This window comes from Poecilia reticulata, linkage group LG15 (assembly GCF_000633615.1).
Source record: "Poecilia reticulata strain Guanapo linkage group LG15, Guppy_female_1.0+MT, whole genome shotgun sequence".
Classification (NCBI taxonomy): Eukaryota; Metazoa; Chordata; class Actinopteri; order Cyprinodontiformes; family Poeciliidae; genus Poecilia; species Poecilia reticulata.
In genome coordinates this window covers 29,483,068-29,511,032 of record NC_024345.1, presented here as the reverse complement: position 1 = coordinate 29,511,032, position 27,965 = coordinate 29,483,068, and the positions used below count along the sequence as shown (strand labels likewise).

Sequence of the window (27,965 nt, the reverse complement as noted above, 5' to 3'; positions counted from 1 at the left end):
GAGGAGAGGAGAGGAGAGGAGAGGAGAGGAGAGGAGAGGAGGAGAGACGTCACGCGTCACATTGTGTGGAGGTGGGTGTCAGATGTTTATCAGACGGAGGATGAGGAGCTGCGTGGGGGACGGTGATGGCTCCAGGCTCGGAGACGTCGGCGTCCTGCCGGGCGCTGATGGGGAGCACATTTTATTTTTACTGGAGGTGTCGGAGAGGCCGGCTGGTTCAAGGGAAGATTCACAAACTCAACGCTCACCACATTTCTAATCTACTGGTTTTACCTGAAAAAGACTTCACCTTCCTGCAACAGACAAATAAAACTCAGAATAAAGTGTAAAAATACCTAAAATGACTAGAACAACACAAAAAATACCTGAAGTGAGAAAACATCCATGATCCTTGACTCCCTTGTCAGCTCCAAACTGTCTTAGACTTTTCATCCCAAAACTAATTATACAAAAACTAATTATGAAAACATGTCATTCAAATGAACCTGTACTTTTATTCTTGAGCTTCTATTTAAATAATAAAAAACACTCAAATGTAAATATAAGATTTTTCAGTTGTAATCCTAATTCAATAGAATGTTTTTTAAAAAGTAAAAATTAATAATCAAAATGTTCACTATCAGTGATTACATCAGGCATAATAACACCAGAATAACCTAATTAATTATGTTTCCACCATTATTAGTTTTTTTTATTATTTACATACAAGCACAAACAATGAAAAACTAGAGTTCAGTCACTTTTTTACGTTAATGTTCTGTTGCAGGGCTGCACAGTGGTGCAGTGGGTAGAGCTGTTGCCTTGCAGCAAGAAGGTTCTGGGTTCGATTCCCGGTCTTTCTGCATGGAGTCTCCATGTTCTCCCTGTGCATGGTGGGTTTTATCCAGGTACTCCGGTTTCCTCCCACAGTCCAGAAACATGACTGTCAGGTTAACTGGTCTGTCTAAATTGCCCCTAGGTGTGAGTGTGTGTGTGTGTGTGCATGGTTGTGTGTCTCTGTGTTGCCCTGTGTCAGACAGGTGACCTGTCCAGGTGACCTGTCCAGGTGACCCCGCCTCTCACACGGAACGTTAGCTGGAGAGGAAGCAGCACCTCCTGACCCACTGAGGGACAAGGTGTTAGAAAATGGATGTTCAGTTGCATGAAGCAGCATCTCTACTGAGGCTGTAAAGCTACGTTATCAAACTAAACCACAATAATGTTAGGTTATTTTATTAGTCACATTTTTACCATGATATTCATTCATTTATACATATTTAGTTAACAAGCTAAATATTTGGTAAGAAACTAAATATCTAGTTTGTGAACTAAATCTTTAGCTTCTTCTTTGTCTCCAGATCCTCCATTGTTTTGAGGTCAAGTCGCCTCAAGCTCCTGATGCACCGACTGCAGTTTTCTGACCAATTACTGACCTTTACAAAGCCTGACCTGCTGATTTTGATTTTGGTCAGTATTGATTTTTTGTCGCTAAAGAGGCTAAATATAGCGACACGTCGGCAGCAGAGTAAAAGGAAACTGGCTGATTTTCAGAACTTTGTGTTGGTATATAAATCAGATAAATTTACCGTTTAATCAGCTGATCTCCCAAAGTTAAGAACATTCAGGCCGATTTATCTGAGCACTCCTATCTCAAGCTTCTCCTTTATGCTTTATTAGCTGAATAATGTGTTCAAATACTGTTTGTTTTTCAGAGAAGTGAACCGTAAAACCACTGATGGGAACGTGACTTCCTGGTTGAGGTGCTTCCTTTTCCTTCATGTGTGGGAATGAGGTTTATACATCCGGTTCTGGTGTGAAGCGGGTCGCGGATCCGCTCCTTCTGTCTGCTTTGATCTGTCCAACCAAAACAAATAAATCTGTGAGCAGATTCCACCAAATAAAGGATTTTATCAGTCAGAGACACCTGCAGGAAATGATCTCTAAACACAACGTGACTCCGAGGTCCGACAGGATCAGGAGGATTTTACTGGAGCTGCAAAATACTTTGATATTTGGAAATATAAGGTTGTTGTATTTTTCTCTATTATGTGATATTAAGTGCCAGTTTTTTTTTATCGCCACAAGTGGACTGCTGCCTAATTTCTATCTGGAACAAAACTCTCCAAATATCATTTTTTTATAGAAATGACCTTTGTTGTCCCGTTAGAGGGAAAAGTGCAACAGTAGCAAAGTGACAGACACAAAGATATAAAGTACTGAACACATTAAAACAGAATAAAGAATAGCATATTGTACTGTAAACGCAACATTTCAACCTACTGTGTAGGTTTTAAAATACTCTGATCCAGAGGAAAGTTAAAGTAGATAGGTTACTTTAATCAAACATTACAAAGTGTTGTCATGTATTTGTGCTATAAAACAGACTATTTACAGTAAGTGACATTGATTTTGTTGGAAGTAGAGACGGGTATAGATTCTACCAGCTGGGAGGAAGGATCTATGCTAATGCTACTTTGTGCACCCAGGATGCAGCAGTTTGAATCTGGGAAAATTTGCCTATCTGCTGATTTTTTTCTCACAGAGCATATCTAAAATATTCAAAATAAAATGCAGCTTTGGAAGCTGACATATCTTGGCTTAATGCTACTTTATTAGCAGATGTTTGCAAAGCAGACAATCCAGGAGCACCGTTCATTTTCCTTAGTGCTGATTGGCTGTGCTACTACTGTCAGTAACAGAGATGAGGAAGACGGTAAATGTTAGCTTCTAATGTAGTGCTAAGATGGTTTCTACTGTGTGTTTTAATGTATATTAAAGTATATTTGGTGTTAAAACTATTACAATAGGTGGTTATAAGCATATAGTAGTGCCAAGCGTTTGGGATTTAGTGGCTGTGAACACCAGAGGTCAATCTTTGGGTGGCCTCATGAAAACATGTTTAATACTCCAGTTAGCTTTGCTTTGGTGCCTCGTTAAGACTACAAAAACAGCTGAGCTTTAAAATCAATTGAAAGTCTGATTAGTAGAGGAAAACATGTTATCTTAGTCCTGGTTTGTTTTGAAATCACCTGTTACAGACAGCAAGAAGGTCAATCAACATTTACTTCAATCTGAAGGGGATTTTCTTCATTTACACACATTTACAGTGTGTGTGGAGTTTTCAAGCCTTGTGGGTCAGAGAAAAAAATAATACATTCTACCATGTGGATCCAATTCTTGTTTTTATAAATTCTTGCAGTTATGTGTTGTCATCTGTCCCTGGAGAATCTTATTTTTTATGTTTTCTGTGATGCATTAAAAGGCTCCTGAAATTAGACAACAGATGAAACCAGTTGAAAATGGGATCTTCAGGGTTTCTGTGACACACAGTCGCCTTTTGTTTCAGTTTCTGATCTATAAAAATCTAACTTGACACAGTTTGACAGAAAGACGGACTGTTTTCCCTGCCTAACCGCTTGTATTTGAGGAATAGCTGGTTATCGCTACACCGACTGTAGCATGCTGGGAAATGTAGTGTATCCATTCGGAAGATCAATCTCAAACTAGCAAACATATTGACAGTAATCATTTAGGTTTTTTTTAAATAAAGTACAAAAACTGTATTAAGTCTTCTCTATCTGTATTTCAAGTTAATTTTACTTTGTGACAAGAAAGTACAGTTTTTTTTTATCTTAAAAAAATAAATAAATAACTACATCTCCCATGATTCTATGCGTGCGAGCTGCCTGGTGCGGACGTGTTTGACAGTTATTTAAAAATGGGGTTTCGAAGTGAAACGAAGTGACCGTTAAATGCAGATTTTCTGCCTCGAGGTCATAGATTCAGAGATTATTATGAAATTCGTTATTTTTTCCGAAACATTTAAACATTAATGTGTTTAGAAAATAACAAAGCGATTAAACGAACAGCAAGCAGGACGTGTTATACATAAAGTCGCTTTACTATAGAATCGTATTCATTGTAAGTATTATGATTATTCTGTTTAAATATTTAATGTTTAGACTGAAACTAGTTTAATTTTAATTTTGTTAAATTTAAACAGTTTGGCGACGAGCAAAGATCCTTAAGTTCGAAGCGGGTTGACAGCGGAGTGAAGTATCTTCACAATAAACTATCTTTGAAGCTAACTGAGGGGCTACGGCTAACCGCAGGCAGCGGACCCGGGCAGCGGCGCTCCTGATCCGGGATGATGCCAAGCGACAGCACCATGACTTCCATCGTCCAGAGAATAGCCCGACAGGCTCTGGTCACCTTCAGGAACCCACCAGGACTCGGTGAGGAGAGCGGAAAGTCCTTCGTAGAGAATCACGGTAAACTGAAGACCTTGATGACGGAAGTCCGAGCGGCGGACCTGAAGCTCGTCCCGCGGAGAGCCGAGGACAGCGCGCCGCGGCCGAACCCGTACCACCACGGAGTACCGCCGGTCACCTACATGCACATCTGCGAGACGGACCAGTTCAGCATGGGGGTGTTCCTGCTGAAAACCGGCGCCTCCATCCCGCTGCACGACCACCCGGGCATGCACGGCGTGCTCAAAGTCCTCTACGGGAAGGTCAGGATCAGCTGCTTCGACCGGCTGGAGCGGCACGGCGGCGGGACGCAGGCGGCGCCGCCGCTGCCCCCGGCGCCGATGGGCGCTCTGCGGCGCTCCGTGCTCCGGTCCTCTGCCGAATACACGGAGGAGAGCGGGCCCTGCGTCCTCTCTCCGGACCGGGACAACCTTCACCAGATCGACGCCGTGGACGGGCCGACGGCGTTCATGGATATTCTGGCCCCGCCGTACGACCCGGACGACGGCAGGGACTGCCACTACTACCAGGTTCTGACCGAATCGGAACCGAACTCCGCGGACGGGAAGGAGAAGGAGGTCTGGCTCATGGAGATCTCCCAGCCGCCTCACTTCTGGTGCGGAGGGGAGCCGTACCCCGGTCCGGAGGTGCACCTGTGATCCGCCCGGACCGAACCTGGTTAAATGGACCTGCCCAGGCCCGGTCCCGAACCGGGCTTCACGGACCTGGGCAGACTGGTACCACTTTAGAATAAAGCTCCCCTTATAGATGGCTAATAAATAATTTAGAGATGCAAATCTTTAGTTTTCAGATTCATTCCGATTTTTAGGATTCGATTCAAAACGACTTTCGATTAAAGCGATCTATTGTGTGCCTGACCAGTCTGACCAAAACATTTATTTAAACGATGTTCTAAGACCAGATTCCTTCAGTTTATATTTAAACATAAATATTTTTGTGCATGAAATCCTGTAACTTAAATCAGCAGTATGACGTCAGACTAGCTGCCTCGCTTTTCCTTAAATCCAAACAAAACTGTCAGTTATTCATTATATAATTTTACAAAAAAACGAAGCAGACTGAAAATGATTTTTTTTTAGCGTATTGAATCGATTCATCATTGCGATTTTCTATAGAATCAGTTTTTCTGCACATCTAGTAGACATTCATCTATAAACACTTAATGAATCATTAATAACTGTTTATTATTAAGGGTGAGAATGAGACTCTGTGCTAACATAAAGCATTTACTAATGCTTATTGTGCAAAGTAGTCACAATAAATATTGTGAGTATATATTTTTATCTGGTATATTAACTAGATAAAATATACAGGTGAACCGACTTGCCTCAACTGTAGAGTTTTTCTCCTTACCTCCCTGAATTAATGGTTTATAAAGTATTTAGATAGTAATTAACATGTATTAGCCATCTGTAAAGAGGAGCCTCACTGTAAAGTGGTTCTGACCCAAATTAAACATAATTCTGACTCAGAATGTGAGTTCTCCTGCAGTCAGTCAGTCATAATCTGTGCAGACCTGACATGTTATCTGCTGCTCCACATCTGGACTTTATGACATGTTTTTAGTAATAATTCAACAACACGCCCACTGGAGGCGTTTGCTGCTCTGTCATTGAACATTTTCAGACCAGCAGAGATGAATTAAAATCTGTTTTCTTTCTGGCATCTCAACATCCTGATCTCAGCAGTTTGCTCTGATTTATCCGTCTGTCTGTTTCTGTCTCGGCCTCCACTGCCGTTTGTTCCAGCGTTTGCATGAAGGATTCAGCGTTGAACCAAGTCATCTCCAGGCTGCAGCTGCCGACTCGTCTTCCTGCTTTCAGCTACAGAGAGAAACTCCAGATTTCTCCTCTCATCTGGACTCTGCGGTTTTTATCCGAGATGCTCAGGGAACCAGGATGTGATGATTGCTGCATTAAAATCCGGCTTCAGCTGAAACCTTTGAGATTCTGCTGGGGTCGTTTTGTTGATCTGTGCAGTTAAAGCTGTCAGCGTGATTCCAAATAAAGATAATCAACATGGTTTTGTCTCAGCCTCAGTTTTAAGATGTGCAGAATAAATAAAAACTCCAGTTTTTAGAAGGTAACTTCTCTAAAATGAGCTAGAGAGCTCGCTGCTGCCACCGTGTGGCGGAGGAGGGGACAGGAAGCGGGTAAATAAGCTGATCACTGACAGATTCATGATCTTTGATCAATGTTTGATGAACAGATTGAAGAGATTTGACTCATGGTATTTAGGGAAGTAGATCAAAACTTTGACTAGGAATCACTGAGACATTTTAAATCTGCCCAAGTAAAAAGCTCTTCAGTGCTTTAAGCAGCTAAAATTCATCACAACATAAGTTTTTGCCCAATTTAGATCATAAAAACTCAAATGCAGAAAAGATTCAACTAAGAAAATTAACATGTAAAAATCTCAGCCTCTCTTCTGGTCTTAACATCAGTGCAGTGTAAAGCTGATCTGATGATTAATTTTGAATAAAGTTACCAAAATTTCCATTTTTTTCCACAAAATTTGAAGCAAGTGAAGCTAAAGCTGTTTATTATTCTAAGTGCAAAACTTTAATACAGTTCTGGGTTATTTTTTTCCTCTGAGTGTTGTTCTGTCAAGAAATTGTGTTTTTTAGTGTCCAGGGATTTGATTAATGGCTTCAGTTCTAGTCTTGACCTACACTGAATACCTTCAGGGTGTTTCTTGGACACCACTTGGTAAAGTCTAAACCTACAGATAATTCACAACCAAGGACTTTAGGGTAGAGGAACCCAGGAAATGACCCGTGGCGTGTACAGCCTGTACATTCCTACTGGAAGTTTCCTACTGGTACCTCATAAAGTAGCCATGTTCCTCAGCTCCAGTCCTCAGGGACGACTGGCCTGCATGTTTCAGGTGTTTCCCTTCTGCCACACACCTGTCTTGAGTAAGTGGGTGATTAACAGGCATGAATCAGGTGTTCTGGATCAGACACATCTGGAATATGCCGGGTAGTGATCCCTGAGAAACAATGATCTACAGGTAGAAGGTGAGTGTAAGAACAGGGAAGTGTGTACAACTTTCCATACACACTTCAGTCTGTTCCCATGAAGAAGTAGTTCATAGAACTGATCTGTACCTCACCAGTCCTGGACTCCCTTCAGGTGTTGGTCCATAAGGTTTGGTACAGTCAGGACGGAGCGTCTGGCGTCAGTCTACACCGTCTCTTGGTTAGAGGACAGAAAAACATCACTGCTTGCAGCAAACATGAGACATGCTAGCTCAGGTGTCTTCATATCCAGGTCTCCAGAGTCGATGTCTGGCAGCTTTTAGATGCATCTCTGTTTGAACACACCTGAGTAAAATCGTCATTAGCAGGACTCTGGAGATTTCACTGAGCACTGAAAGGTGACTCAGGCATTTGATTGAGGTGTGTTGGACCAGGTAGACATCGAAAAGTTTCTCAACTCTTTTAGGACTGGATCTGAGAACCTCTGCACTGGTGAGAGTCCCGTTTGTCATCAGGCTATGATGCAACATTAAGTGGTTGGGTTTAACTCCATTTAGTCTGAGAGACCAACTGGCGGTGGAAAGACTCTCCTGTACCAAACCGCACCAAGCCGTGCCATACGGCTGGATGGAAACGAGGGAGTATCATCTAACTATTCCCGAGTCTTTAAATACCAGGAACATACAGGGCTGTGTGAGAGTATAGGCACCTTATTGGCTAAAAGTGAAGTTCAGACACTTGAAATGCCTGAAAGTTTTCTGTAGTGTTGTGATCAGCGTTCAGCACCAGACTGCCTCACCCTGTCGGTTTCTCGACTCACCTGGTAAGTAGTCTACAGAGCATATACTGATGAGGACGTTTACACTTACATGATACTTGCAGTACAGAAATGTTTGTACAACAAAAGTAGCCATTAAATACCCAATCTGTGTCCAGAAAGATGTACACAGGCAGACTTTCAGGAAAATACAGCACCCAGTTGAGTTAATCATAGGTACTCTATAAGAGGATCTTTACCCCCAAAGAGATTTAAATGTGCCCTGCAATAAACTTTTACATAGTATGTACCCCATACGTACGTCTCTGAAGTATATATACCGTGGAGGTAAGTAGTTAGAAACAGAAATATACCTGATGGAAAGTAATGCATAAGTCAACTTTAAAGTAACAAAATACTTACTGCAAAGTAAATATCGGGTTATATTTACCTTGTAGGTATCATGGTATCTGTACATATTAGAAAAAGTAGCACAATGTATGACTGTGTAAATAAATACCTTTAAGTTTCCAGTACATACCCAACGAGAAGGTACTTGACCAAATGTACTCCACGTTTTTGATAGGAACCATTTGGGCATTTGCCCAGAGCAGCATTAAAAGGGGGGCGCACACATGTACTGGATAAAGGGATAAAACCTGCCAGATTCACCATGAACATTTTCCTTCCTCTTTCATTCATGTTCTGCCAACAGGAACTGCCTCCTGGTGCTGAGCTGGTCCGCCGGATGCTAAGACTATTCAGACTCTCCCAACCAAGAAATTCTGATAATTCCCTGCATTTTACTGCTGATGTGTTTCCTGTACCTGCTGATAGGACCCTGTCTGAACATGTGCAGTAAGTACTCCAGATGTTCTCTGTAGGGGTTCCTCTATGGGGTAGACATACCCCCATAGAGGGGGGTATGTCCCTTTGGGGGACATACACCCCTCTATGAGATGTCCCCCATAGAGGGGGACATCTATGGGGGGATGTCCCCCTCTATGTCTACCCATAGAGGGATTTGGGCCACTATGGGTAGACATACCCCCATGGAGGGGGCACAACAAAGATCCCTGAGAAATTACTCGTAAGTAATCGGTAAACCCAGGTTCTATCTACTCTTCACGTTCCCTGTATGATGTACGAACCCTGAAGGCGTCATGCTGAGTGACGTTCCGTCTCTGGTTTTCCCCCAATGCAGCCAGAACCAAATCAGCTTTAGTTCAGATTGTCTAGAAACAACAAATCACCAGAACCTCCTGAACAAAACCAACATTTATTTGCATCAACAAGAAGCTGCTTTACCGCTCGTCACGTTTGCATAAGAACTCTGCAGCACGACAGAAGCTTTTCGGCCTGGACTCGGACTTCTCCTACATTCATCAGGTAAAACCTTGAATCCAGTGAAAGTTGCAGATCGTCCTTCCAGTTCACGTCCTGAGCAAACAAACTGAAACATTCAACATGTCTTCCAGAGGCTGGACCACCTGAGCTACATGGAGGAACTGTTTCTACGGTTTTACTGCGTGAAGAAGTTGGGATTTGGGCCTTTGAGATGATGGAGCCACATGTTGATGAGTTCATGTCTAATCTGGGCTGTTTGGATCCCTGAGAGCATCAGAACACAGACAGGAAGGTCCTGGACCAGAACGTGAGACTCTTCAATCTATTCTGTCATCTAAACTAAACTTGGTGGAAGTTTCTGCTCGTTTTTGCAGATTAAGTTCATAAATAACGAGATGATTTTTGCACAAAAAAAAAAACGACGTTTTCCGTGAAATGATCGTAGATCTCAGGAGGCCGAGGACTTTTTCTCCTTCTGTCGCAGGTGGATCTTCATGTGTCGCCTCCGCTCATCGCTGCGCGCAAACTTCCTCCCGCACTGCTCGCAGGAGAACGGTTTCTCCCCGGTGTGCGTGCGGATGTGCGTGGTGAGGTGGTCGCTGCGGCTGAAGTTGCGCATGCAGATGCGGCACTGGAAGGGCTTGTGGCCGGTGTGGATGCGCAGGTGTCGGCTCAACTCGTCGGACCGGGAGAAGCGCCGGTCGCAGCTCTCCGCGGGGCAGGGGTACGGCCGCTGGTGGACCGGCGTCTTGCTCGGCCGGTTCGGGTACTTCCGGGGTCTGAGGATGGGCCTGAGAGGGAGGTTCTGGTGGGTGGGGAACGCCGCGGACATCGGGCCCTCCACGGCCGCGGGTGGAGCGGCCAGCGTAAAGTTCCTGATGGTGTTGAGCGGCGTGAGCGGCGGCGGCACCCTGAGCGGGTCCAGCGGGTACGGCAGGGACTTCCGGTCCGGGAAGGCCGACTGGAGGTCCCGCTGGCAGCTCTGCTGGTAGAAGCCGCCGTACTCGGGCATGATGGAGAGCAGCGCGGGGCCGTCCACGCCGGGTTTGGGCGCGGAGCTGTAGGGCTGCGGGGGGTGGTAGGACCCGGAGCAGGTGGGCGGCGCCAGGTAGCCCGCGGCGGACTGGTCCTGGTACATCTCCCCGCTGCAGGAGTAGGGCGGGGCGGGGTGGGGGTGCGCGTACATGTGGCTGATGTCCGGCGGGCCGTGCGCCATGCCGCCTCCTCCTCCAGGTGAGTAAATATCCGGCGCGGCTGCGGTGATGTCAGCGCTGACCACGTCGATGGGGTCTCCCGGTGCCCACGGCGCTCCTGCCCCCCTGGAGTCCACGGAGAACCGCCCGGTGAACGTGCGTAAAGTGGCCGCGTACTGCGCCAGATCTCCGTGGATGTGCAGCTCAGGTGTGCTCCTCCCGTCGAACAGCAGCTCACCTGGAAAACACAGAAAGGAGACGTTATGGTCAGCAGCTGCAGGTCGCTCTGCCGCAGCCAGGTGAGTCAGCTTACCGCCTCCATCCTCCTCTCCCACCGGCTCTTCCTTAAAAACAGTCAGCCCCCCCTCCGCCGCGTCCCCCACGCCGCTCAGAGACGCAGAAACTCCCTCCAGCAGAACCTTCGCGCTCATCCCGAGGATCTTCAGCTGGGTTCCTAACACGGTGTCCCCGGTCCGCTGCTAGCGGGTCCCTTCATGCTCCGCTAACCCCGCTCCTTTCTGCGCCTCTCCGCTCGTTTTAACGGCTCCCACGCGGCTCGGGATGCTTATAAAGGGGATCTCTGGGTGTCCCTTGACGTCACTGACCAAACATGGACTTGGCCTTAAGAAAAAAGAGGGAACTCCAGAAATAGAAGAAGTGGAGCCGCGGTGAGGAGAGAAGCCGGATTATTAAAAATAAAAAGATCAAAGTGGTTTTAAAATTAGACTTTCAGGTTTAAATCACGGAATTATTCCCAAAAATCATCACGCATCATTTTCACGATTTGTTTTAGGGGGAATAAGATGCGGGATTCGGAATTCCGGCCGCGGTGTCTCCATAAAAGGTCCTCCGGTGAGGTGGCAGGAGCTCCGGCTGCTTATATGGCTGCGATCCGGCGGAGCGGAGCCGGCGGAGCCCACAGGGCGCGGCTGGGGGCCGAGCCATCCATCCATCCATCCATCCATCCATCCATCCATCCATCCATCCATCCATCCATCCATCCATCCATCCAGGAACCCCAAGCCGTTCCCAGGCCATAGAGAGACATCGTCCCTCCAGGGTCTCCTGGTCTCCCTTGGATCTCCTCCCCGGACATCTCGCCATTAAATCATTATTTTAAAACTGCAGGTTATCTTTGATGTTGAATATTTTATGCCTAAAGGTTTTGTTGTGACGGTAAAATGTAGAACCAGAACCAGTGCGGTCAGAATCATTGTGAGAGCCACAAATGGCCCCGAGCCACACTTTAGGAACCCTGATCTACAGCTCATCCCATAACTGCATGTTAGTATTGTATAGAACAATCACCTATTACACAAAAATGACCGAAAAAGAAAGAAAAACCAAACTTGAGAGAAATCTTGCAGGTTTTCATAGCATGATGCTGCCACCGCCGTGTTTCATTGCTGAGGTTCTGCATGTCGGTCAGAAAGTTCTGATCTCATTTGACTGGAGGACCTTTATTATTTCCTTCTTGTTGTTTTATGTCAGCAGGTCAAATGTAAGGAGTCTGTCCACCTCGGCACGCCGCACTGATCAGATTGAAACAGGAGAAATGTTTCTGGTGTCGCTCTGCTCTGTTTGTGCTGAATCTGAGAGCAGGAGGACTCTGCAGCCTTTCAACGCCCACAGATCCAAAAATGTTGCCGTGCATTGTCGCTGTGTGGCGAGCCGCCCACCCCGTGGCAGATGGGGGTTTGGTAGGAGCACACACACACACACACACRCACACACACACACACACACACACACACACACACACACACACACACACACACACACACACACACTCAGAGAGCAGTGAATGGAGTCAGAAAACACACCCGATCTGACGTGTAAACCCTCCCACACACTCCGGTTGCTCTGCAGCAAACTAACTGGATCTCGGCTCCTGTTCCTGTCAGATTCTGCCGCAGCGCATCTTTATTTTCCGCTCTCTGTGCTCCAGCGCGCCGCGTCTCCGTGGGGACGGCGCCCTGTGTCCACCCTTCGCCCACGCTGCTGCGGGCCGCCGGGGCTCTGGGGGGTTTGTGGTTTTGTGTGGAGCGGCTCTGGGTGTCAGCCGGGGGTCCGGCGGCCCGGCAGAGCCCGCCGCGCCGATTAATCATCTGTCATCTCGGGGTTTTTGTTAATATGGATCTTTGTCTTCGGCCGCAGCTCTCCGCCTGCTGCCGCTTTAACAGTTTTACAGACAAACTGCAGGTTTTAAGGTGGAACCTGCAGCAGCTGTCCGAGCCGCCGGGACCTTTCAGGCCTCAGCTTGACCTCCTGAGATGTTCCCAGTTCTGTATCACCATCATAAAATGAAACCAGATCCTTGTTTGTGGGTCGGATCGTCATCTCAAGTCATTCCGGCCTTTTTTAGAAGCAGCTTCCCTGCGTGGATTCAGAGCCGGAGCTGTGGGAGTTGGTGACTCAGAGGGAAAACCTGCTTCAGTTTATGGTTCAGTCCTGGATCATTTCTCTGGTTTATTGTTAAACAACAAACTGGGACTAAACTGGTTTAGTTCTAGTTTATTCCCGGGTTAGTTTTCCTGGGTTATTCCTGGTGTCCAGAGGACCAGTGGAGTCGGATCGTTGCTGATCGACTCTGGTTGCATATTCATGTGAGGTTTATTGACTGCTGGGGGTCGGATGAGAGGCTTCAGCACCAGAACCAGAACCAGAACCAGAACCGGGTTATTAACCTCTAAACAGACTCTGGTTCTGACGGGTCAGAACAAAGAACCGGAGGAGTCCTGACGGCCCGCTGCTCTCATTAACGGAACAAAACCTAAATATCCATCGGTTTGGTTTGAAACAGGAGAAAGTTTTGAACAAAAGTCGTGTTTTTAGATTTCTGACACTTTAAGTGTTTAAATTTAAGATTTTTCTAAGTTCAACATAAATGTCTTTTTTTTTTTTACTTAAATTTAAAGTTGCACAAAGAAAAATGAATCTGGGAAAAACAAAGAGTGAAATAAAATGAACAACAAAGATAAAAGTGTAATCATTTATATTTTTAATGGATTATATAAAAAAATCTATTTTTTGATATAGATTTAAAATCTATTTTAAAAATCTATACCTGTAAAATATGTATTTCTCTATAATCTCTGAATTTTTCAGATTTTTCTTTACTTTTTTGCTTCTTTTTCCATTTTATTCTAGAAATTGGTCAAAATGTCTTTTTGTGTATTTACACATTTATGTCTGCAGACATCAACATCCTTCTACAGACCATGAATATATGAAATATACTTATTTTATGTAAAGTTATGATTTTAATCTGTAGAAGAATAAAAGAACAAAGCAGAAAAATGTGAGGCTTTTCATTTCCTCTGAATCTCATTACTGCTTATTGGTCCAGTTAATATGTGGAATATTTACTTTTTATGATTTTTATTTAATCATAAACGACTAAATAAATAAAAAGCAAATGAACATTTCTCCATAATTAACTAAATATTTAATATTTTGTCTGATTTGCAGCATAAAATTCCTGCAAATGAAGTTTCATTAATGATGAAATGTTTCATTTTGAGAGAATAACTGATGATTTTTCAGCCTTTTTCTGTCTTTTTCTTTGGTTCTGCTTTTAATTTTTATTCTCCCATTTTTATGAGGGAACAAATAAAATAACCTGTAAGATGATTTATGTTTTCATTTCATGAACTTCCAGCTTCCTTTATTGAACCAAATGCTAAAATGATTTCCAGATTTTTGTTTATTCATATTAAGGTTTAAAAACTAAAAAGTGGATTTTAAGTAAAAATCTTGCAGATGTGACATCAGATCAACATTTTGATCTCAAATTTGAGCTTCAAACCAATGAAAATAATAAAAAAGAAGCAGAAAACCTTTTTAAAACACAAAGTACAAAAGCTTAGTTTTGGATTATTTCTCATAAAATAATCATTTATTAATCTTTTAGAGGTTAACGGATCATTTTCATCATTTTTCTGATTTTGAACTGAACTCCAATAAAACCATTTTATGTTTTTCGGCCATTAAAACATGAAGAAACTTTGCAGGTTAAAGTTTCATTTAAAGGCTATAACGTTGTTAAATCTGTAGCAGAAACTTAAACACTTTTTAAAAAATCCAGGAAAACTTAAAATATTATTTTTGTTGCAGTTTGAAGCTTCATTTCTGTGAAGAGAGAATCTGAGCAGTTTTTTCCTGAACTCGTTTTTTTACTGCATGAAATAAAAATAAAACTCAAAAGTCTGAAGAATTTCTGCTTTTTATTAGATTTTATCCACTTTTAGTTTAAGATAATTTAAAATGAACAAACTGGAGGCGAATTTTTACACAAAATGTTCCAGTTTTGACTTTGAAGCTGAAGCCAAGACTTTGTGTGAAATGCAGTTTTAATCTCCTCCTTTTGTCTTTAGTGAGAATAAGCAGCTAAAAATGATGATCTATGGTTTTATTTCCTTTTTTCATTTTAGATAAAGGATCAAAACTGATTCCAAATGAAAAGAGCATTTATGAGTTTGACTTGGGAAACAAAGAAACAAATCTTCTCCAAACACAAAAGCAACTTATTTAGACGGTGATGAAGATTTCCAGATTTCCAGATTTCCAGATTTCCAGAAGGAAAACTGATTATTTCACGTTTTTTCTGCTTCTTGTTTGAATATTTCTGCAGCTTTCATCAAACCTGAAAACACAGAAAGCAGCTTTTCTTCGTGTTTTCAACCAAAAGAGCCGCCATGAAGCTGCAGAAACCAACTAAAAACCAAACCTGCAGGTTACATTTTTCATTTTCTGCCACCAAACTGAACTTTGCAGATTCTGATGATTTCCTGCAGGTTTCAGAACAAATGAATCTCATTTAGTCTGAGTGATGAAATCTGCTGCTGTTCTCTTTCTCCTCCACTTGACGGTTTTCTGACCCAAACGGGAGAAAAGATCGGTTCTGGACGGACTCACCGCTTTTGGGTCGCCTGAGAGAAGACGAAGGCTTCGGGAGAGGAAGACGAGGAGCTCCTCTTCGTCGCCCAGAAGTTACTCGCTCCTCTGGATCTGTGGATCTGCGGCTCGGCCCGGCAGGACGGGGGGGAAAAGAGGGTCCATCCGGGTCCTGAGTGGGCCGCCGATCACAAAAAGACTCGGAGAGGCCGGGAACGAGTGGGAGGGAGGGAACAATGCCGTTCCCACCTCAGTTTGCTGCCACCCTCGCAGTTAAAATAGTTATGGAAATGAGGCGGACCTCAGACCGGAGGGGACAGAACCTCCTGACACCTAAAATCAGCCTTTCTGCTGCACGCAGAACATCCACCATCTTCCTTCAGGCCTGGCCTAGTTAAAGCAAACCCACCCTGGAAGCAGGCTTAAAGGTCATCATGACACGTACAGCAGACTCTAACTCACGTTGATACGAAGTCAGAGTCACGGATTTAACGTTGATGCAAAGAAGAAATTTACCTTCTAAAAACCTGAAGATCTGGAAAAACGACGACGATGTTACACGGAGGAGGAGGAGTGATGGCAGGGGATGGCGTCAGGACCTACACAGTTTATTACAGCTGGGAACCAGAGATCAGGCTGAACCCTGGACCTTCACAGACACATAAAGACGGTTACAAAGTCGGCCTTCCATCAGCTGGAGAACGTTTCCAGGACACATTAAAGGTCTGCTGCTGTTGGATCAACCTTCAGACCGCTCTGGTTCTGGTTCTGGTTCTGGTTCTGGTTCTGGTTCTGGCTCTGGTTCTGGCTCTGGTTCTGGTTCTGGATCTGGTTCTGCTCTGACCAACCAGAACCAGAACCAGAGCCAAACACGTAGAAACAGCATTCAGCTTCTATGCACCATAAATCTGGAATGAACCTCCAGGAAACTGAAGACCTGCTGAAACACTGAGTTCCTGTACATCAACGCTGAAGCCAGCTGCTTTTGAACCAGAATAAATGAAACGCTGACCAACATTTTGATGATTTTTATTATTTTGCTCTTCAACATGTCCTGGTTGTTGCTGGTTTTCACAGCTGTTAACCGTATCAGGAGGTTTTGATGCTCAAATATGATTCTAAAGTATGTTTGAGTAAAGTTTCCTGCTGTTTTGTCCACTGTGGGTAAATTGACTGAATAAAGAACAAACACGTTTTAACCAAAAATGAACCAGATACAGATCTACGGTTTACGTTGAAGTGAGACCTCCTGTTGGTATACCATCTTTGTTTCCATGTTATTTTCTATGGACTGAGACAGTTATGCTGTCTGAATTTATTATTTTATAATTTTATTTATATTTTTTGTTTTAATTTAGTCTTTAAACTCTAGCAACACATTTTAGTCTTTCAGATTAAATCAGTTTAAATCTTAAATCAGGTATTTTGATCCGTTTCTCACATTTTGCTTTTACTTGAGTAAAACTTTTGCTTGACTTACGTCTGTAATACAAAGTCTTAGGTCTATTCAAAACCCAGATTTGACCTGATTTAAAACTGAATAAAGCTCAGATTAGCAAACCTTTTCTTGTTATGGAGAATAAATTAACTTTATTTTCCAGAGATGTATAGAAGATAAACAGATATCAAAATATGAGCATTTCTTCATAAAGAAATAGTTAATCTTTTAAGTAAAACTGTTAACATTTAAAATAGGTATTTTCTTATAAAGGTTTGATGCTAAAATAAGCTAAATCAACCGATGAACGTTCATTTAGCCGTTTTCAGAATAATGTCGCCATCTAGTGGAGTCAGTGTTGTACTTCATTTCCTCAACTCCCGTGATGCTCTACGCTGAAGGAGTCACGTGTTCTTTCCGACCAATCGCGTCATTTGTATGTCCGTTGCTGCACGGCTATTGGTGGGTCAAACTTTAAAAGCACAGTTTGAAGACTGAGCGCCAGCGGAGTTTACTGAGTTCTCACCGAGGAACCGGAGGAGGAATTAAAACTGATTACCGACATTTTACTGATTTAAGCTGTTCGGAATTACATCGCAAGATTTTATAGCGGCACAGAAGGAGAAAACACTCCTTCACTCGGTGAGTTACTCTGAGTTTTAACGGCTCATTTTGCCGGTAAGACGCTAATCTTTACCGGCATATTTCAAACAACGGGGCGTTTAATCTGCGTTTAGTGGTTTCTACCGGTTACAAAACATTTCTGCGGTCCTTCCGGTGTGTGGCTGTCTGCTAACCGGAGCTTTGACGGCGTCCGCAGGCTCTCAGACCCGCGGAAAGGCGCTTCTCTCTGCGGCCACCATGGCTTCCACTAACGGTACCGGAGGGAGGCGAGAGGAGAAGGGCCGGAACATCCAGGTGGTGGTTCGGTGCAGGTAAGACGGAAAACCTGCTGAAGGCAAAAATCTATTCATCCCAACAGAAATGATCCAAGTTTCTTCAGAGAGTCGTTGTGGATGGTGGTGATGGAAGAATCTCCAGTAGCAGTCAGTCTTGCAGGGCATAAAAAAGCTTCTGACTGAAGGCTTTTTCCGTTTTACCATCTCCTGACTCTTCAAACAGGACAGCAATTATACAGCAACAGGACATGTTGCTGTAGAAACACAGCTGAATGTCCTGGATGACATCAGTTGCTAGCTAGCTCTGCTAATCCACCTCATTTGCTTTTGTTTCTCCTCTTTAAATCTGTCTGGTTGTTATCTGAGGAAAGATGCTGTGTCTTTATCTATAATAAATTAGTTTGATTCTGCAAGAACTTCCTGTTTGGTTCTGCTTCCTGTTTCAGGCCTTTCAACACCATGGAGCACAGGTCGTCCTACGGAGTCATCGACTGCGACCAGAGCAGGAAGGAGGTTCTGGTCAGGACGGGCGGCATGAACGACAAGTCCTCCAGGAAGACCTACACCTTCGACATGGTCAGAACCCCTGTGGCCCTGTCAGAACCAGGCGGTAAACTGGGTCTCTCACTGGGAACGTAACTTTTTCTCCAGGTTTTCGGCCCGGCTGCGAAGCAGATCGACGTCTACCGCAGCGTGGTGTGTCCCATCCTGGACGAGGTTATTATGGGATATAACTGCACCGTGTTTGCGTGAGTCGCCCTCTGGTTTCCTCCTGATCCGCTCAGTAGTCACTAATAACACGGTTTTTGGAAAATGCTTGAATTTCAATCGGGTATTTTCAAGGTTTGGAAAGTGCTGGATTTCCAAACTGCAGGTTGGTTGTAACGTTTGATTAAAATCTTAAATTCCAAAACATTTAATACTTTTACACATTAAAAACCCACAGACACATTCATTCATCTCAGATCATTTTTGAGTTTTTCTTTGGCAGAAATTTACTCCTCAGTTTTTATTTTATCTACAAAAGACATTTGAAAACGTATCTTATTTTACATCATTCTACTACAGAATATTTACACTAATAAATTGTATAACGGTGACTTGAAACCATGTTTTCTTTATTTCAGTTTATTTAAAGTTTTCTTGTTTGAGTCGAGTTCTGATCCACTTCCTGTTTGCTCTGCAGCTACGGTCAGACAGGAACCGGGAAGACCTTCACCATGGAGGGGGAGCGGACTCCGGACGCGCAGTTCACCTGGGAGGAGGTGAGTTTGACCTTTGACCCGGTCGGCAGCGCCCCGCTCAGCGGCCTGACCCCCCCTGCGGTTCTGCAGGACCCCCTGGCCGGCATCATTCCCCGGACGCTGCACCAGATCTTCGAGAAGCTCAGCGAGAACGGCACCGAGTTCTCCGTCAAGGTTTCTCTGCTGGAGATCTACAACGAGGAGCTGTTCGACCTGCTGAGCCCCACCGAGGACGTCAACGAGCGTCTGCAGCTGTTCGACGACCCGCGCAACAAGGTGGGCGCTTCTGGCCGCGCTGCTTCCGGTTCTGGTTCCGGTTCTGGTCCCTGACCCGGGCCTGTGTGTGTGTGCTGCAGCGCGGCGTGGTGGTGAAGGGGCTGGAGGAGGTGGTGGTCCACAACAAGGACGAGGTTTACAAGATCCTGGAGCAAGGAGCCGCCAAGAGGCGCACCGCCTCCACCCTGATGAACGCCTACTCCAGGTTTCCATGGCGACCACAATTTAGATTTTTAACTGAGTTTGTTTTTCTCTCCCAAGAAAATATATTTTCAGAAAGTAACTTTTTCACACTACAAACAGTTTAATTATGAGATTATCATCATAATATTAGCAGAATAAATTCAGTTTTACAGGAAAATGGGTTTAAAATGGACATAATACTGATGCTTTAGAAAAAGATTATTTTTATTATTTATACCAAGCTGTAAGTTCACAAAGTTACTGATTTATTCTCTTAATATCTCGATGTTGTTCTGGTAATATTTATATTCATTCATGACTTTTATTCACGTAATTAAGAAAATAAAATAAATTGTAATATTCTGCCAAAGAGCTGAGGGTGAATAAAGGCTGTAGAACAAGATGGCCGCCCTGGGCGGAAAAACCCAAACTGTGATAAATGTCTGACTGGGTCGGCGCCGCCTTCAGAACCGGTTCTGTCTGTGCAGCCGCTCCCACTCCGTGTTCTCCGTCACCATCCACATGAAGGAGATCACCCTGGACGGCGAGGAGCTGGTGAAGATCGGCAAGCTCAACCTGGTGAGGACCCGCCCGGACCCGGCCAGAAACCCGGCCGAGCCCGGGTACTGACCCGACCCGCTTCTGTCCAGGTGGACCTCGCCGGCAGCGAGAACATCGGCCGCTCCGGAGCCGTGGACAAGCGGGCCCGCGAGGCCGGGAACATCAACCAGTCGCTGCTGACGCTGGGCCGGGTCATCACCGCCCTGGTGGAGAAGAGGCCTCACGTCCCGTACAGGTGGGCCGCACACAGAACCGGGCCCGGCAGAACCAGCAGCCGATCTGGGTTTAACTCCGGGCCCGGTTCTCCCACAGAGAGTCCAAACTCACCAGGATCCTGCAGGACTCGCTGGGCGGACGCACCAAGACCTCCATCATCGCCACCGTGTCGCCGTCCTCCAGCAACCTGGAGGTAAGACCCGGTTCCGACCGCGGCCCGGACCCGGTTCTGAGATGTCTCACCCCGACCGCCGCTGCCTGCAGGAGACGCTGAGCACGCTGGAGTACGCCAGCCGGGCCAAGAACATCATGAACAAACCCGAGGTCAACCAGAAGCTCACCAAGAGGACGCTGATCAAGGTGGCGCCGTGGAGCCGCGTCTCCTTCCTGATCCTCCCGTCGGTCAGTTTCATGTTCTGGAAAATCTGGAGCTTCTTCTCTGTCCTGCCAGGAATACACGGAGGAGATCGAGCGGCTCAAACGGGACCTGGCCGCCACCCGGGACAAAAACGGCGTTTACCTTTCATCAGAGAACTACGAGTGAGTTCAGCCGAGTCCTGAGGAGGATTTCTGATCTGGGTCTCAATATTTAATGTTCCGTTATTTTACTTTTCCATGCAAGTTGATAAAGAAACATAATGGTGACAAAACTAGTGCAGAAAAAGGAAAAACTGGGTAAAATCTCTTCACTTTATTACACATAAAGCGTCGCTGAAATCACAGCAGCAGAATCTTTCCTGGAACTTTTCCTGGAATCCCAGATATTTCTCCTCTTTACATTCAGCCCAGAATCTAGATGGAAATAAGATTAGAGACATTTTAGACTAAAAGACTGAAATCTGTTGTTTTTTTGTTAAACTTCACATCAAGTCAGGCTGAGGCTGATGAAATGCTGCCACCTGCAGGTGGGAGTTGGCATCGCTGAATGATTTTAACCAGTTTAATCGTTTTGAGTTCTGATGAATCTGAATGAGTCCAATAATCAATGTATGACGGCTTGATGTGACCCGGTTCTGTCCTGCAGGAGCATGATGACCCAGATCACGGCCCAGGAGGAGCAGATCGCCATGATGGAGGAGGAGCTGAAGAAGGTACCTGCTCTGTCGCCTCCCAGCAAGAGGTCACGACCCCGGAGTTCAGATTGGAGCTGCTTGTTGATGAATGTTAACGTCCTGACGGTGTCATCCATCCATCCATCCATCCATTTTCTTACACCTTGTCCCTCAGTGGGGTCAGGAGGTGCTGCTGCCTCTCCAGATAACGTTCCGGGTGAGAGGCGGGGTCACCTGGACAGGTCACCAGTCTGTCGCAGGGCAACACAGAGACACACACACACTCACACCTAGGGGCAATTTAGACAGACCAGTTAACCTGACAGTCATGTTTCTGGACTGTGGGAGGAAACCGGAGTACCTGGAGAAAACCCACCATGCACAGGGAGAACATGGAGACTCCATGCAGAAAGACCGGGAATCGAACCCAGAACCTTCTTGCTGCAAGTCAACAGCTCTACCAACTGCGCCACGGTCTTTAATATTTTACTTGCTAGTTTTAATTTTTATCTTGACAGGATAAATAAATATATATTATAGTTCTGACTTATAAAGGTTTTAGTTGAACCTCTTGGTTTGTTACTCCAGGAGGTTGAAGCTACAGCTAACTAGCTGCTAAAGCATCCCTGCTAGCTCTGTTTTGGGTTTTGGGCTGACGGAAGCTGAACATGATTGAACTTGTTGAAGTTCATGTGACGGCTAGCGGTCCTCTGATGCTCGGTCCAGGGGACGGCTAGCGGTCCTCTGACGCTCGGTCCAGGGGACGGCTAGCGGTCCTCTGATGCTCGGTCCAGGGGACGGCTAGCGGTCCTCTGATGCTCGGTCCAGGGGACGGCTAGCGGTCCTCTGACGCTCGGTCCAGGGGACGGCTAGCGGTCCTCTGATGCTCGGCCCAGGGGACGGCTAGCGGTCCTCTGATGCTCGGTCCAGAGGACGGCTAGCGGTCCTCTGATGCTCGGTCCAGGGGACGGCTCGGCGTCTGGTCAGGAACCCATACAGTATCTACAGAAACGTCCAGTTTTAAGATATTTTTTCTCTTGTTTGCCATCATGACCTTCAAAGTAGGTTGGTGAATTTGAATGGCAGCCAATCAGAAAGAGGGAAATGATCTCGAATGTTCTGATGGTTTGAAACGGGTCGGTGTTTTTATTAGAAAAGCTGTAAGCGGATAAATGTGGCCGTTCTCGTCCAGCCGGTCCTTTTATTGACGGGTTTATTCTGCTCCCTGCAGGTGAACGACCTGTTCCTGGACAGTAGGAGCCGGCTGGAGCAGTGCAGCTTGGACCTGGATGAGAAGCGGCAGAGGTAGAGCCGCTCCGCTCCGCGTGGCGCTGGAGCCCCGCCTGCTTCAGCCGGGCTCTCACGGTTCTGGTTCTGGTTCCAGGCTGGAGGAGACCAGCAGGCATCTGGAGACGACCAAGGAGAAGCTGGTGGAGGAGAAGTTCATCTGCTCGCAGCTCAGCTCGGTCCACGAGTCGCTGTACAGCGCCGCCGGACAGGTACCAGCCTCACCTGTTGCTGCTGGGTTCGGGTTGCTATGGCGATGGAAGTCAGTCAGTAAAGACTTGGAAAAAAACCTTTAATACCAAACGGTGGAGTTTTAATGCCAATTTGACGTTTGATTAAATTTGATTTGATTTGGGAATATTTTATTTACGTGTGTGTGTGTGCGGATTGTAATGCCTAATGGGGACCATGTTCCTGACACACACTACATTGTGGGGACCCACTGCTCCTTGTGGGCCCCACAGGGGAAACGCTGTTTCAGGGTCAGAGGTCAGATTTAGGCTGTAGAAATGAAGGAAAGTCCCCACAAAGACAGACAGACATGTGTGTGTTTTCCTCTTTGCTGTCTGAAGTTAATTTTTATTAAATTGTTTCTTATTTTAGGTCAGTTATTTAAAATGAAAACTTTGTTTTAATTGTTTCAGTGTAATAAATATTTTACTCCTAATAGATCAATGACTTATTGATCTGTTATTGGAAGGAAGGTTGGCGAATATTTTTACATGTAGAAGTTATAAATCTATATTTTTATTGTTGCTTTAGTGTTTGACTAACTTTATAAACATTTCATGCTCATGTAGAAAAACACCAGCAGATGAAATGAAACGCTTTTTATTTTCATTCCTGGTTTTTTATCGTCGTTTTTTCCGCCTGCAGCTGCTGAGCGCCGTCGGCGAGAGCACCAGCGACGTGTCGGGTCTCCACGCCAAGCTGGACCGCAAGACCCAGGTGGGCCGCGCTGGGCCGGTGAGGGAGCCGGTTCTGGTTCTGACCGGGTCTAACCGGGTCGTCTGGTCCTGCAGGTGGAGCAGCACAACATGCAGATGCAGCAGAGCTTCTCCCAGAGGATGGACGGCGCCTTCAGCAGCATGCAGCGCGGCGTGCAGCAGCACGGCGCCGCTCAGGCCGCGGTGCTGACCGGCTACGCCCACGCCGTCGGTAGGTGGCGCCCTGCGATCAGAACCGGGCCGGCCGGGGTTCTGTGGGCTCATGTCTGCCTCTGTCGTCCAGACGGCCTGCTGGTGGGGAACGAGGCCACGCTGCGGGGCGCCCTGGTCGCCATGGAGACGCTGGTGGGCGGAGTCCAGGCGCTGGTGGCGGACGGCGCCGCCCGCTGCCGGGAGAAGGTGGAGCAGCACGAGGCGCTGACCCGGGAGCAGAGGGAGGTTCTGCTGCAGCTGCTGGTGAGCAGAGTGCTGGTTCTGGTGGTCCTGGTTCTGGTTCTGACTCTGACCCGCTGGTTCTGGTTCTGGTTCAGGAGGAGCACCAGCAGGAGGTGCAGGATGTTCTGGCCGAGCGGACGCTGCCGGGTCTGACCGCCATCAGGGAGCTCGGCGACGCCCTGCAGGTTTCCATGGAGACGCAGCGGGATCTGGCCGACCAGGTGGGTCCAAACCCGGTTCTGATCAGAGGAAGACTGGGTGGCACCAGGTGACCCAACCGCGATTTATGTTGGAGAAAAAGAGTTAAAATTATTCAGATAATCAGCAGCTGAAACGTTTATCTGACCCGGTTGGTGACCTCTGACCTCCCGACCCGACCCCCAGCAGGTGGAGGCGATGAAGGAGACCGGAGTCTTCCTCAGCGGTCTGGTTCTGGACCTGGCGGCGCTGCGTCAGGAGGCCCGGACCGGACTGAGCGCGGTCCAGGAGCAGCAGGACCGGCTGCAGCAGCAGATCCAACGGGCCCAGCAGCAGCACCAGCAGGTGAGCCGGTCCGGTTCTGTCAGAACCAGGAGGAGTCTGGGGCGGGTTCTGTTGGGGTTTGGGTCCGGCTGAGCTCGGTTCTGGTTGTGTTCCTGCCAGGCGATGAACCGGACCGTCCAGATCCTGCAGGACCAGCTGAACCTGGTTACCATGGAAACCCAGCAGCACTACAGCGAGCTGCAGGCGGCCTCCAGAACCCTGCAGGGCCCGGTTGAGGCGCTGCAGCAGAACCTCGGCAGGTCAGAGTCGTGATGCTCTTCCTCCTGCTCCTCTTCCTCACTGTGCTCCTCTTCATCACCCTCCTCTTCCTCCCCACAGCCGCTGCGGCGCGGTGGAGCAGCGTTCTTCGTCGCAGGCGGAGCGTCTGCTCTCCTCCTCTTCCTCTCTGGCCTCTTCGATGCACCAGGCGGCCCAACAGAACCGGGTTCTGCTGGAGGAGATGAGCGGCCGCTGTTCGGACCTCCACGGCGCCGTGTCAGGTACCGGTACCGCCTCCTGTGAGGCCCCGCCCCCTCCGGGTGGAGATGAAGGTGATGATGATGATGATGTTCTGCTGCAGGTCTGGTGGACCGGGACGCAGAGTGGACCTCCAGAACCAGGGAGCAGGCGGCCCGCCGGGCCCAGGACCAGCTGGTTCTGATGGAGCAGCTGGCAGAGGAGGCCCAGCGTCTCCATCAGGTACAGCGTTAAACCGGGTCACCGGCCGGGTTCTGTTGGGTTCTGCTCCTGCTAACAGACCCCATCCCGTGTTCAGGACGTGGCGACCCGGAGCGCTGAGCAGCTTCGGGCCGCCGAGGCGGACCTGAGCGGCCGGCAGGAGGAGAACCGGCGGGTTCTGACGGCTCTGCAGGAGCAGACGGGTTCGGACCGGGCGGTTCTGGAGCAGCAGCGGGCGGAGCTGCAGAAGCAGGTGGAGGCGGGTCGGCAGCTGGTCGGAAGCTTCCTGCTGGACGAGCTGCAGCAGGACGTTAGTACTGGTGAGGAAGAACGGACCGGAACCGGACCGGGTTCTGGACGAACAGAACGACATTTTTATTATTATTTACTGTTTTTATTTCAACTAATTATTGATTTATTTATTATAATTTAACGCTTTTTGTTTTAATGTTTTTTTTTTTTATTGATCAAAAAATTCATCAGTAAAATTATTTAATTTATAATGAAATATTTGTTTTTAGTTTTTTATTCAATTTAAATGTTCATGAATAATTTAGTTTTTCTTACTAAACATAATAAGTGATTAATTTTTGCTTCCTGTTTTATTTTTTTTTACTTATTAAAACTCTTGTTTTTAAAATTGACACTTGAATTGGCTGATGATGTCATCATCTGCTGATGACGTCATCAGCCGGGTTTCAGCTGAATGTTTTCCCTGGTGCTGACCCGGTTCTGCTGCCTCCAGGTCTGACTCCTCAGCGCCGGGAGTTTGTTTATCCCAGGGTTCTGAAGAAGAGCAGCAGCCGCGGCGAGATGCTGGAGGCCCTGAGGCTGAGGCAGGAGGAAGAGGAGGAGGAGGAGGAGGATGAAGGCCCAGACCAGGTTGACCAGGTGAGCTCCCCGACTGTGACCTGGCTCTGTGAGCGCGTCTCGGTTCTGACCCGATTTGTCTGCAGGACTCCCTGGAGGACGACCTCAGCTCCTGCAGCGAGAGCCTGGTCGCCGAGCCGCCCTTCGTCGACGAGAACCTCGTCTTCAACGAGAGCAAGCGGCTTCCTTTCTTCAAGGTGAGTTCAGGGGGGAACCGGGCCGAACCGGGCCGGGCCGCCGCCTAACGTTCTGCTCTGATCCCATCGCAGCAGAAGAAAGGCAGCAGGAAGGAGGCGAAGGTTCTGTCCAGGTCCAAAATGGCTGACGGCGAAGGCCTGGCCACTCCGACGAAGTCCCGGCTGCCGCTGCGCTGCCAGAACTGAACCAGCCGCACACTTCAGTTTTTATCTTTATCGTCTGTCATCTAATATTTCACGTGTGTAAAATAAACATTTCTGCTTGTTTTTTAATATTGTGAAATAAAACGTGAATCATTTTACATTGAGACAGTTTAAAGTCTGTTTAATGTTTTTAGTCACGTCACTGATGCCAAAACAAAATCAAACTTTTTTCTCTCCTGATTTTATTTTGTAATCATGTTTGAATTCTTTTCGTTTTGTTTTTTAAAATGCCAACATTTTAATGCTTTTGCTCATTTTGGGTAATTTTTGAATACTAAATACATCAAAGATTGATTTTTATTTGTTTTGCTAAATTTTCTTCTGGCCCAATCAGAGAGCAGACCGAGTTATGAACGATGACGTAGATTTTAGGCGCCGCTTTAGATTTGTAGTCAACCTGTAGTTTTGGCAATGGGAGCGGAGGAAGTGACGGAAGCTGTTCGGTCTGTTGGTCATCATTGAGTTAACAGCCGTCTGGTTCGGTTCGGTTCTTCTCAGCAGCGGAGGACGGTTGTTCAGTCAACTTCCGGTAAGCTTCATAGCGAAACGTCACGGACCAAAGTTACCGATTGGAAGAATTAAATATGTCGGCTACTACAATCGTTTTTCAGAGGCACTTTCCACATATTTCCCAGGTGTTTATGCTACAAAGTTACTCATAAGTTTATGTAAAAACAGAACTTACGGTGATCTAATTTAAGCCAAAAATGTAATTTGGGCTATTCTAGAAATGTATGCTAACATTTTAATTTATATTAAATTCCGCTTTAGCTGAAAACTTGCTCTGAGCATCAGTTAGTTAGCATAAATTCTCGTAAGGCTAACATACAAGCAGCTACACATTTTATGAGACAATTTCAGTTATTGGCGTATGTTGAAGAGTTTTATGCTAAAATGGAAGTTATGTTATCACATTTATGCTAAACTAGAATTTAAACCAAAAAGAGGTTTTAGGCTAAAATGGATGTTATGCTACAATAAAATTTGGGATAAACTACAAAGTAAATTTATGCTAAAACGGAGATGACACCAAAAAGTGACTTTAGATCAGGAGTCAAAGTGTTTTGCAACTGAGAGCTACTTTATGGATAATAATTGATAACTTAAATGCTTTCTTTACGTGTCTACAGTCCATAATTATTAAAACCTTTTCTTAAATGAATGAACTAAATAGAAATAAACCTTGGTTAAAATTTTAATTCTGTTTTGGGAAACCAGAAAGAATGACGGGTGTAGTCAACAGATGGTTTTAATGCTGAAGACACTAAAAGTACTGAAGTCCTTCAACCAGCATTAAAATATTAAACATGTACATTTATTTTAAAGGCATTCATTCTTGTAGACAAACATCTGAACTGTATGTACCAGCAAACATACGTTTAGAAATATAATTAAGAGCAATGATATTTTAGAGAATATATTTATATTTGACTGTCTGCATCCAGCATGTGGCAGTAATGATCCTGAAAACGGATCCACCAGATGGGAACGGATCCAGGCCAGGAGGAGTGGAGGACGGATCCAGGCCAGGAG

At 46.1% G+C, this 27,965-nt stretch overlaps 3 protein-coding genes and 1 long non-coding RNA gene across 7 annotated transcripts; 2 read left to right on the top strand and 2 right to left on the bottom strand.

Annotated features, from left to right (window-relative positions):
* Positions 1-1,629: 1,629 nt before the first annotated feature.
* On the bottom strand, positions 1,630-3,555 carry LOC103477377 (uncharacterized). Its single transcript, XR_001777329.1, has 2 exons — positions 3,009-3,555; positions 1,630-1,833 (listed from the first exon to the last, which is right to left on the bottom strand). It is a non-coding gene; the product is annotated as an uncharacterized LOC103477377 (long non-coding RNA).
* A 148-nt stretch (positions 3,556-3,703) lies between these two features.
* On the top strand, positions 3,704-6,272 carry adob (2-aminoethanethiol (cysteamine) dioxygenase b). 3 transcript variants are annotated; one of them, XM_008430458.2, is made up of 3 exons: positions 3,704-3,900; positions 4,064-4,759; positions 5,999-6,272. In XM_008430458.2, exons 2-3 carry the CDS (start codon positions 4,127-4,129, stop codon positions 6,152-6,154), a joined length of 789 nt encoding a protein of 262 aa, XP_008428680.1. In that variant the 5' UTR covers positions 3,704-3,900; positions 4,064-4,126; the 3' UTR covers positions 6,155-6,272. The 3 variants fall into 3 exon arrangements, with proteins under 3 accessions (XP_008428680.1, XP_008428679.1, XP_008428681.1); XM_008430457.2 differs by having other exon boundaries at positions 3,983-4,759; XM_008430459.2 differs by lacking the exon at positions 5,999-6,272 and having other exon boundaries at positions 3,706-3,900; positions 3,983-5,921.
* Positions 6,273-9,247: 2,975 nt separating this feature from the next.
* LOC103477379 (early growth response protein 2b-like) lies at positions 9,248-11,151 on the bottom strand. Its single transcript, XM_008430460.2, has 2 exons — positions 10,841-11,151; positions 9,248-10,765 (listed from the first exon to the last, which is right to left on the bottom strand). Exons 1-2 carry the CDS (start codon positions 10,956-10,958, stop codon positions 9,783-9,785), a joined length of 1,101 nt encoding a protein of 366 aa, XP_008428682.1. The 5' UTR covers positions 10,959-11,151; the 3' UTR covers positions 9,248-9,782.
* Positions 11,152-17,313: 6,162 nt separating this feature from the next.
* Positions 17,314-26,536, top strand: kif11 (kinesin family member 11). 2 transcript variants are annotated; one of them, XM_008430462.2, is made up of 27 exons: positions 17,314-17,503; positions 17,682-17,796; positions 18,207-18,336; positions 18,412-18,509; positions 18,947-19,025; positions 19,095-19,280; positions 19,361-19,485; positions 19,952-20,042; positions 20,114-20,259; positions 20,337-20,433; positions 20,505-20,600; positions 20,692-20,780; positions 21,265-21,331; positions 22,524-22,597; positions 22,677-22,791; positions 23,456-23,527; positions 23,602-23,737; positions 23,810-23,982; positions 24,057-24,182; positions 24,349-24,504; positions 24,604-24,743; positions 24,823-24,983; positions 25,064-25,182; positions 25,259-25,481; positions 25,907-26,052; positions 26,118-26,228; positions 26,301-26,536. In XM_008430462.2, the coding sequence occupies exons 2-27, from the start codon at positions 17,723-17,725 to the stop codon at positions 26,412-26,414; spliced, it is 3,144 nt and encodes a 1,047-aa protein (XP_008428684.1). In that variant the 5' UTR covers positions 17,314-17,503; positions 17,682-17,722; the 3' UTR covers positions 26,415-26,536. The 2 variants fall into 2 exon arrangements, with proteins under 2 accessions (XP_008428684.1, XP_008428683.1); XM_008430461.2 differs by having other exon boundaries at positions 17,315-17,503; positions 24,346-24,504.
* Positions 26,537-27,965: the final 1,429 nt, after the last annotated feature.

Excerpts from the sequence above, each read along its gene's own strand:
- adob (XM_008430458.2), top strand. The coding sequence starts at position 4,127 with ATGATGCCAAGCGACAGCACCATGACTTCCATCGTCCAGAGAATAGCC. Across the intron at positions 4,760-5,998 it reads GGGACTGCCACTACTACCAG|CGTTTGCATGAAGGATTCAG; the intron begins GTTCTGACCGAA and ends CGTTTGTTCCAG.
- LOC103477379 (XM_008430460.2), bottom strand. The coding sequence starts at position 10,958 with ATGAGCGCGAAGGTTCTGCTGGAGGGAGTTTCTGCGTCTCTGAGCGGC. Across the intron at positions 10,766-10,840 it reads GGGAGAGGAGGATGGAGGCG|GTGAGCTGCTGTTCGACGGG; the intron begins GTAAGCTGACTC and ends TGTGTTTTCCAG.
- kif11 (XM_008430461.2), top strand. The coding sequence starts at position 17,723 with ATGGCTTCCACTAACGGTACCGGAGGGAGGCGAGAGGAGAAGGGCCGG. Across the intron at positions 26,053-26,117 it reads GCCCAGACCAGGTTGACCAG|GACTCCCTGGAGGACGACCT; the intron begins GTGAGCTCCCCG and ends ATTTGTCTGCAG. Across the intron at positions 26,229-26,300 it reads AGCGGCTTCCTTTCTTCAAG|CAGAAGAAAGGCAGCAGGAA; the intron begins GTGAGTTCAGGG and ends ATCCCATCGCAG.